The sequence below is a fragment of the Zea mays genome, chromosome 8, assembly GCF_902167145.1.
Source record: "Zea mays cultivar B73 chromosome 8, Zm-B73-REFERENCE-NAM-5.0, whole genome shotgun sequence".
In the NCBI taxonomy this organism is placed as follows: domain Eukaryota; kingdom Viridiplantae; phylum Streptophyta; class Magnoliopsida; order Poales; family Poaceae; genus Zea; species Zea mays.
In genome coordinates this window covers 72,076,590-72,086,907 of record NC_050103.1, presented here as the reverse complement: position 1 = coordinate 72,086,907, position 10,318 = coordinate 72,076,590, and the positions used below count along the sequence as shown (strand labels likewise).

Below are 10,318 nucleotides of genomic sequence, written 5' to 3'. Positions count from 1 at the left end.
CATCACTAGATTCATCATCACTTGAAGAAGCATATGTAATAGTATCCCTAGTGCATACCTTCTTTTCCTTTGCCATGAGGCAGGTGTGATGTTCGTTGGGGAAGAGGGATGATTTGTTGAAGGCCGAGGCGGCAAGTCCTTCGTCGTCGGATGAAGAGCAATCCGAGTCCCACTCTTTGCCAAGGTGTGCCTCGCCCTTTGCTTTCTTGTAAGTCTTTTTCTTTTCCCTCTTCTTTTCTTGATCCTGGTCACTATCATTATTAGGACAGTTAGCAATAAAGTGACCAACCTTACCACACTTGAAGCAGGAGCGCTTCCCCTTCGTCTTGCTCTTGTTGGGATGCTCCTTGCGACATTTGAGCGTTGTCTTGAAGCGCTTGATGATGAGGGCCATTTCATCTTCATTTAGTCCGGCCGCTTCAACTTGCGCCACTTTGCTAGGTAGCGCCTCCCTGCTACTTGTTGCTTTGAGAGCAACAGTTTGAGGCTCATAGATTGGGCCATTCAATGCCTCATCAACGTATCTCGCCTCCTTGATCATCATTCGCCCGCTTACAAACTTCCCGAGTATTTCCTCGGGCGTCATCTTGATGTACCTAGGATTCACACGAATAGAGTTTACAAGATGAGGATCAAGGACAGTGAAGGACCTTAGCATAAGTCGGACGACGTCGTGGTCCATCCATCTCGTGCTTCCATAGCTTCTTATCTTGTTGACCAGGGTCTTGAGCCTATTGTACGTTTGAGTTGGCTCCTCTCCCCTGATCATTGCGAACCTTCCTAGTTCGCCTTCCACCAACTCCATCTTGGTGAGCATGGTGACGTCGTTCCCCTCATGCGAGATCTTGAGGGTGTCCCAAATCTGCTTGGCGTTGTCCAAGCTGCTCACCTTATTGTACTCTTCCCTGCACAAGGATGCTAAAAGAACAGTAGTAGCTTGTGCATTTTTATGGATTTGTTCATTGATAAACATGGAGTTATCCGAACTATCAAATCGCATCCCATTTTCTACTATCTCCCATATACTTGGATGAAGAGAAAACAAGTGGCTACGCATTTTGTGACTCCAAAATCCGTAGTCCTCTCCATCAAAGTGGGGAGGTTTACCAAGTGGAATGGAAAGCAAATGAGCATTGGAATTATGCGGAATACGAGAATAATCGAAAGAAAAGTTCAAGTTAACCGTTTTCTTTTTCTCCTCGTATTCGTCGTCCTTTTTGAGAAGAGGAAGATTCGTCGCTGTCGTAGTAGACAATCTTCTTGATGCGCCTCTTCTTCTTTCCATCCTTCTTCTTTTGACTCGAGCCGGAGTCATTGGCTTTGTCGTCCCTTGGCTCGTTGAAGATGGACTCCTTCTCATTGTCGTTGACCACCATCCCCTTTCCCTTAGGATCCATCTCTTTGGGCGATTAGTCCCTTTCTTGAAGAGAACGGCTCCGATACCAATTGAGAGCACCTAGAGGGGGGGTGAATAGGTGATCCTGCAAATACTTGAAACTTTAAAGCCACAAAACTTGATTAGGAGTTAGCACAATGAAATCAAGTGGCTAAGGAGAGCTCTTGTGAAGCACAATAGACACAGTGAGAACAAGCACAAGAGACACGAGGATTTATCCCGTGGTTCGGCCAAGTACAACACTTGCCTACTCCACGTTGTGGCGTCCCAATGGACGAGAGTTGCACTCAACTCCTCTCAAGTGATCCAATGATCAACTTGAATACCACGGTGTTCTTCTTTTCTTTACTCTTTTCCGTTTGCGAGGAATCTCCACAACTTGGAGTCTCTCGCCCTTACAATAAGGATCAAAGTGAAAGCACTAGAGTAAGTGAGGGAAGCAAACACACACAAATCCACAGCAATACGCACACACACGACCAAGACTTGAGCTCAAAAGAATATCACAAAGCTCTCACTAGAACGGAGCTCAAATCACTAAGAATGTCAAATGAGTGCGCAAAGACGGAGTGTGAATGATCAAGGATGCTCAAAGTATGCTTGGTGTACTCCTTCATGCGCCTAGGGGTCCCTTTTATAGCCCCAAGGCAGCTAGGAGCCGTTGAGAGCAATCCAGGAAGGCAAATCTTGCCTTCTATCGACTGGCGCACCGGACAGTCCGGTGCGGATTTCTTTCCTATTCTGGCGCAGCCGACCATTGAAGACTTGGAGCCGTTGGCGCACCGGACAGTCCGGTGCCCCCTTCTGACCGTTGGCTTGGCCACGCGTCACGCGCGGATTGCGCGGCCAACCGTTGGCGCGCTCGACCGTTGGCTCACCGGACAGTCCGGTGAATTATAGCCGTACGCTGTTGACTTGGTTCCCGAGAGCAGCGACTTCGCCGCAGACGACTCACCGGACAGTCCGGTGCACCACCGGACAGTCCGGTGATTTATAATCGTACGCCGCCGTCGAGACCCGAGAGCAGCCAGTTGACCAAACGCCAGCTTGGTGCACCGGACAGTAGACTGAGCAGAGTCTTGGCTGCTCGAGCCAAGTCTTTTCCAATTGTATTTTCTCTGATTCTAGCACTTAGACAAATATGTTAGTACACAAAACCAATGTACTAAGTCTAGAATCATACCTTTGTGTTGACATTGCACTTCTTCCACCATTTGACATAGTTTCATACTTAAACCACTTGTGTTGGCACTTGATCACCAAAATACTTAGAAATGGCCCAAGGGCACATTTCACTTTCACTGTGTCCACTTGTGTTGATCTTCCCTAGTCAATTTGTTTCTCCCCTCTCCTCTCTCTCTAAAGTTCTCTTGCTCACATTGTTTTGAGTTTTCTCCCAAAGTTATCCGCATTGATTGAGCAACTCATAGCAAGGAAAACTATCTTCTGCACTCCGAATTCACTATTATTTATTTCTAACCCTAACCTCGAGTAAAGTGCATGTTCAAAGTTTATAATTTTCAGGTTTCGCCTATTCAGCCCCCTCTAGGCGACTTTCACAACCAGCGTCGATGGCAATCGAAGTAAGTGATCTTTCCACCATGAGTAAGACAGAAACAATCTGTATCTGAACCGCAATATGGACATGTCAATCTACCATGTGTACTCCTACTGGCAAAAATAGCATACGCGATGAAGTCATGCACCGACCACAAATACACAACTCAAAGTTTGAAAATCTATTTTTAAAACATTGTATGCTTCGACTCCTTTCCAAAGCTCCTTCAGCTCTTCAATCAAGGGTTTTAACATGACATTCAGTTTCTTTCCAGGATGGTCCGGGCCAGGTTTGATTAAGCGTAGAAATATAAATTCATATTTCATACAAAGAGAAGGTGGAAGGTTGTATGGAATAACAAAGACAGACCAACATGAGTATGATGATGCCATTTGACCAAAAGGTGTGAAGCCATCGGTCGCGAGGCCGATTCGAACATTACTCGGTTCGGCTGCAAAGTCTGGATCAAACATGTCGAGAGCCTTCCAAGCATCCCCATCTGAAGTCTGCACCATTAGCTCATCATTCTAACGGACACCTTCTTTGTGCCATTGCATGTGCATAACAGTTTTTAGATAGAAACAACCGTTTCACTCGAGGAGTTAGTGGCAAGTAGCGAAGCTGTTTATGTGCAACATCTGTCATCACCTTGTTACCCTCATCATTAACAACTTTTACAAATCTAGATTGTCCATATTTCAGACATTTTTCTCTCCCGCATGCTCCTTCATGAAAAGCATACAATTTTTTTGCACACATCAATCTTTTTATAATCCATACCAAGACTTTTGATAATTGTCTTCGAATGGTACATGTCTTTAGGCAACTTATTGGGCTTTGGCTGCACATCTCCTAATAACTTTAAAATCTCATTGTAACAGTTGTTCGAGAAAAAAAATACTTGGACTTAATGGCCATGAGACGGGTCACAAAAGCGAGTGTACTCACATCTGTGTGTTCATGCAACGACTCTTCAGAGTCTTTTAGTAGTTTAAAAAATCTGAAAACCTCTGGTGTGGCAGGATCCTCGAAGCTTAGATTTAACTATAGATATAGCGAATCTAGCATCTCATGCATCGCATCATCGCCAGCCCAATCATTGTTCTCCTCTTCTTCTACACTCGGGTTGGGTACTACCTCACCATGATGTTCCCACACCTCATATCCGAGCATAAATCCAAACTGATAAGGATCTAGACTAACTCTTTCCTTATTAAGGAATATATTGTTTTCGTGCCGCCTACAAGGGCATCTAACAGTGCTGGTTAATGACAAGGAGAATACATGGTCCACAAAATCTTTGGTCTTGGATACCTAATCATCAGAATGACGTCCATTCCTACTCCAGTCATTGTACATCCATGCACGATCTTTAGCCATGCCTGAGACTGTTAAACCGAACCATATCGTGAAAACATTATTCAACTTCGTCAAGGGTATCGGTCCTACATCTATAGGCAAGGTTAGGTTCTAAACCCACAAGGTAGCAGGACCCAAAGAAAATTTCGGCAGCATAACCTCGCTGCCACTAAACAATATATTACTTATATACTAAACAAAGAATGATATGCTATTAACCAAATCAGACTAAGTACCACATACCACTAATATATAATTGTACGACATACCAATATAATGTACTTATAAAGCTAATAATATAATAGTTCACATATTAATATGAAAGTAATGCCACAAATATAATATACACCTAATTACTGAACACATATACCAAAATACATTAATGAAACCGAACTGAACAATAATACTAATCACATACACTAATCAAATAAACAACAATTACAAATATATACAAATTTTGGCGGTAATTAAATAACGGTCGCCGAAAATATGAAATAAAATACAAAAAATAACCTATTTATGGAGAAGGGCTCGGGGCGCTGCCAGGCGAGGGGGAGCGGCGAGACGGGGGCGGCACGACGAGCCTAGGCTACGCGAGCGTGGCGCGGGTGGCGCGACTGGAGCAGAGAGCGGTGTGCGGCTGGTAGAGTTGAGAGCGGTGGCGTGGAGAGGAAAGAGGAAGGAAGAAAGGAGCCAGGAGCCGTTTAAAACGGTTAATTTTCGGCGGCCAAGGCGCGGCCGCCGAAAATAAGCCTATTTTCGGCGGCTATGTCAGAAACCGCTGAAAATAACAATGGCCGCCGAAAATGAGTAGCAGTGCTGTTATGCTGGGCATGGAGGCCACCGCACCGAGCACGAACTTTTCAGGTCCTGCTGTTATATGATGTTGATGTTCCTAGCGATCGCATACGTCCTAGTTTTCCTGGTGTCTGCCTTCTACTAGCGTGGTGAAGTGGCGAGCGATCCTTCATATTCCCGATGAAACGCCTATTGTAAGGACTATTTTGGGAACCTCATTTTTCTAAGAGATTTTCATTTTCTAAGGGAAAATGAACTAATTTTCCTTGAGAAAATAAGGTTCCCAAACTAGCTCTAAGTAAGTTTCAATTTATACGTATAATCGTAGAAGGGTAGAATTGTCTAGTCAAGCACAAAATACATAAAACTAGATTAGAAAAGGAAGAGAATACGCCAAATTGCAGCTTAATCAATTAGACGATTTAGTCCTGTTTTTACGAAACAATTGTTTAAGATAACATTAGGACATGTACAATATGTGTCTTTGGATGTGTTTAAGGAGTAAATGTAAAAAAAATAGATACGTCTCTTAACGAAGTCATTGTGTCTTGGCTCTATGCTCGAGACGGAGAAATAGCTAATTGATTAATTTAATTTATTGAATGTTCTTATTGGTGTAATGAATATAGTAAGGCACTGGCCTTATACTTGGAGTTTGGCATGTCTTATGCTATGTTGCAAACAGGCCCGGTCTTGACATTTCGGGGGCCCTAAGAGAAAATTTATATAGAGGTCCTATACGAAAATTTGAGTCTGTTATTTTTTCAACTTTTAAATAATATATGAAAAATAAAAAATTGATGATTTACATAATTTTATTCAAAATGATATGACTGGAAATATTGTTACAGTATTTTATGAGTCGTAAAATTATATAAATTATGTAATATACATTTGTTTTGACTTTTGAGAGAGTATTTTTACTTTTAATTTGTCAAACTAGCCTAAACCTTAAAATACACAGTAAACCAAATCTAAATACATTAGATCAAATTTTCTGAAAATAAAGTTCAGCAAACTAAACTAGGATTAATCAATGTAGGTTATTAGGGTCGACCCTTCGGTAGGCTAGAATTAAGCAACGCGATAGGCACAGGTGTACAACACCTTTCGTCCTTCCCACGTCAATTTTAGGGCCTGTTTGGTTCACGGCTAATTATGCCACACTTTGCCTAAGGTTAGTCGTCCGAATTGAAGAACTAACCTTATGCAGAAAAGTTAGGCAAAGTATGGCAAGTTAGGTAGTAAACCAAACAGGCCAAAGTATTTGTCATCAAGCAGACGGTTGCGCGACCTCAAAGAGATGATTGCTAGAAAATAAAGAGACGCAACAAAAGAATGAAAATATAGATTTATCTATAACTTATATGCATTTGATATAAGATAGATAAATGGGAGCCCTACGAACCTTGAGGCTCTGAGCAGTCGCATATCCTGCACACCCTTGGCGCCGGCCCTGGTTGCAAATATGCAATTGTGTCCTTATCCGCGACTGGTCACGAGGCTAGGATTGATCGAAAGCTGCCGATGAGAAATGGCAAGGGCGGCATGCTGTGGCCTTTTTTTTACGGTCTGTCAGGACAACTGAAAAGTTACAAATTTATAGTGGTTGTAAACAGCAACACGTTAAAAAGTCGATTATCAGTTTCACAGAAAGAGGTCGTTAAAACCGCCAGCAAGCTTGTTTCACTATCAGTCTGTCGCTAAGACAATCTCTTTCACCAAAAATACAATTTGCTTTCTTGCCGTTGCTTCAAGTGAAAATCTTAATGTTTTAAATTAAAATATGTGGCTCTACGTAGGAAAAAATAATTCAATCGAGTCTCATTTCATAAAAAAAATTTGGTCAAAAAATTATACACCATCTCGCTCAAGTGACTCAAATATACTAAACGGTACTGAGCTGTCTTATAATATAAATTTGATTTACTGTTAGAATATGATGTTTTATGAGTGCACTAAATTCTATAAAATATATTTATTTTTAAATTATAAGATATTTTTATAGGTCTGCTCTTAGAGAGAGCTAAAAAAGAGAGAGGCTGTCTGAAGAAAAATCCATAACCAACGCAAAATCCCGGGCGCCCAATCAGCCTTCTCCGCGGAGATTCCTAGCCTCAGCCAGAGCTACCTCATCTGCGTGAGGCTCCGGTGGCGCCAAGTGTTCCGGCATCCCGGACGCACCAATGGCATCCGAGCAACAGATCTTTTCTGCAACAACGCTTCGCGTCGCGGCGGTGTTTCCCTCCATCTGCTCTGCTCTTTAAATACCTCCGTCGTCTCCTCGTCTCCACAGCATCTCAAGTCTTCACACTCCTCGCCATCACATAAAACCAGTGCAAGCAGAAGCAGCGCAATGGCGAGCAGCACCATGGCCCTCTCCTCCACAGCCTTCGCCGGCAAGGCAGTGAACGTGCCGTCGTCTCTCTTCGGCGAGGCCCGCGTGACGATGCGCAAGACGGCGGCGAAGGCAAAGCCGGCGGCGAGCTCCGGCAGCCCGTGGTACGGCCCCGACCGCGTGCTCTACCTGGGCCCGCTGTCCGGCGCGCCCCCGAGCTACCTGACGGGCGAGTTCCCGGGCGACTACGGCTGGGACACCGCGGGGCTGTCGGCGGACCCGGAGACGTTCGCCAAGAACCGGGAGCTGGAGGTCATCCACTCCCGCTGGGCCATGCTGGGCGCGTTGGGCTGCGTGTTCCCGGAGCTGCTCGCCCGCAACGGCGTCAAGTTCGGCGAGGCCGTGTGGTTCAAGGCCGGGTCGCAGATCTTCAGCGAGGGTGGGCTGGACTACCTCGGCAACCCGAGCCTGATCCACGCGCAGAGCATCCTCGCCATCTGGGCCTGCCAGGTCGTGCTCATGGGCGCCATCGAGGGGTACCGCGTCGCCGGCGGCCCGCTCGGAGAGGTCGTCGACCCGCTCTACCCCGGCGGCAGCTTCGACCCGCTCGGCCTCGCCGACGACCCTGAGGCCTTCGCGGAGCTCAAGGTGAAGGAGCTCAAGAACGGCCGCCTCGCCATGTTCTCCATGTTCGGGTTCTTCGTCCAGGCCATCGTCACCGGCAAGGGCCCGCTCGAGAACCTCGCCGACCACCTCGCCGACCCCGTCAACAACAACGCATGGGCCTATGCCACCAACTTTGTGCCCGGCAAGTGAGGGGGTGGAGGCGCCACCGCCCACCGGCCACCGCTGCGGATATCTAGGTGTTCGGATGCACGTGAGCGCGCACTGGTTCCAGTTTGTACCATGATGTAAATTACTTACCGTACCAGGGTTCAATCGGCAAGGAAGAATTGTTGTGTTCACTGTCTTGGGCAGTCTCTTGGTCCAATATGAATCAACTTACACAGCATCTCCAAAAACTTCTAAAATTACTAGCTGAATGCCCGTGCGTTGCAACAGGAATATATAATACCAGTATACTACGATAACTTATATACAAAATGTATGTTATATCGTTATGAGAAAATGTTTCATAACCAATTTATGATTCTGGTCATACATAAATTTTGTTATTTATAGTCTATCTGTTTCACCACTACATTGCAACCATCAGTATCATGCAGACTTCGATATATGTTACGATTTGTATGGTCTCATTATTGGAGAGCACGTTCCACACATACCGGAAGAAATTTTCTCGTACATCGTTAGTCATCAGACACGTACCACCATACACTTTTGCTTAAACAAAAATGCAAGTGTGTGTTTGCGAAGAGAATTAAAGGCAAGTCGACACAAAAGCTACCCCAACGGTGGCGAGGATGACGAACTGGTCATTTTTGTCGGTCCTCCCCTGCGTCACCTCTGGCGCCAAGATGACGCCATAGTCCTCGATATAGTAATCGTCGAACGCGCGCGACATACCGAGTACTGATGACTCTTGGCTGGGCTGTAAAACGAAGTGCACCCCGGGCTCATCAGCAAGGTAGTACCCCTGGTCGTTGCACTACCGGATGCGCTACTACTCTACATGCATCGTGTTCGAGGATACTCATACAACGTCAGCAACGGCTATCGTCTCAGTGCACAAGAATTCATGCCTAGTCAGTAGCGACTTACGTGGCTGGTTGGGCTTCAGGTGAACGATGAGCTGGACAACGTGATGGCGTCGTCGTCGAATGCAGTGCCCAGAACAACCCGAAAGTCGCCGACGTTGGCGACGACCATGAGGTCCCCCTGCTTGACGATGGATAACGCGGAGCAGCCGCTCTGCACCGCGTCCAAGCGGCAGCTGCGCCGGAGCTTGTCGTACATAGCGGCACATGCGACCACGTCGGACTGTTTCTAGAGGTCGAACTGGCAGTCGTCAAGTTTCTTCTTGTCGTCGATGAGCGACCCTAACGCGAGTGACTCTTGCTGATGGTGTTTGTTCGGGGTTTTCAAGTAAGAAACATGAATTCATGTTTGGTGTTGGTTTATAAAAATGACTCACAAGTCAGATCCATGGAAAAAAATATTACGAAGAATAAATGTCACGCATGCAAAAAAAAAGAATTTAAGTTAAAAACATTATTCAAACAAAAGAAATTGCATGCAAGGCTCTTCTTTAAATATTACTCCCTTCATCCAAAAATATAATTAAGAATCTCGGTGATACTTATCTACTACTACGCATTGTGCAAGGGTAGCAGGTGGGCTTGAGAAGAGATATAGTAGATGTGTTTTCTGTTATAAATGTAGACATAAACACACATGTGGTGTAGTGCTAGCTACCGCTAGCATTTGCTTGAGAGGTTGTGGGTTCGAGTCCCTTTGGAGCCATGTGTATTTTGTTAATTTTAGCTAGGTGTCGGCTGTACGGGGGAATGGGAATGGGCTTTGCGGGGAAGGGGAATGAGAATCGGAAAGACAGAACACAGAATGGGTAAAACAGGGAATGGCAGAACGCGAAATGGCCGACTACTATTACAGCCTTAATAAGTAATATATATATATATATATATATATATATATATATATATATATATATATATATATATATATATATATATATATAGGGATGGTAATTGGAGCCCTGGGCTTCCATTAGTATGGGAAGCCCCAGTCAGGTATATCTACGCGCGCTCGATCTGGTTCTGGTTCTGGTTCTGGCTCGAGCGGATTGCAGCGTAAAACGTGACCTAAAACAGCGTAAATGAGTACGAAATTTAGCGTAAATCTTATATCTGTTTTGTAACAGCAAACGAGGCCTAAAATTACGGCGTAA

At 45.0% G+C, this 10,318-nt stretch overlaps 1 protein-coding gene across 1 annotated transcript; it reads left to right on the top strand.

The window, feature by feature from the left end:
- Window positions 1-7,403: 7,403 nt before the first annotated feature.
- LOC542530 (light harvesting chlorophyll a/b binding protein 3) lies at window positions 7,404-8,414 on the top strand. Its single transcript, NM_001112075.2, has one exon. It carries the CDS (start codon window positions 7,468-7,470, stop codon window positions 8,263-8,265), a length of 798 nt encoding a protein of 265 aa, NP_001105545.2. The 5' UTR covers window positions 7,404-7,467; the 3' UTR covers window positions 8,266-8,414.
- The last annotated feature ends 1,904 nt before the right edge of the window (window positions 8,415-10,318 follow it).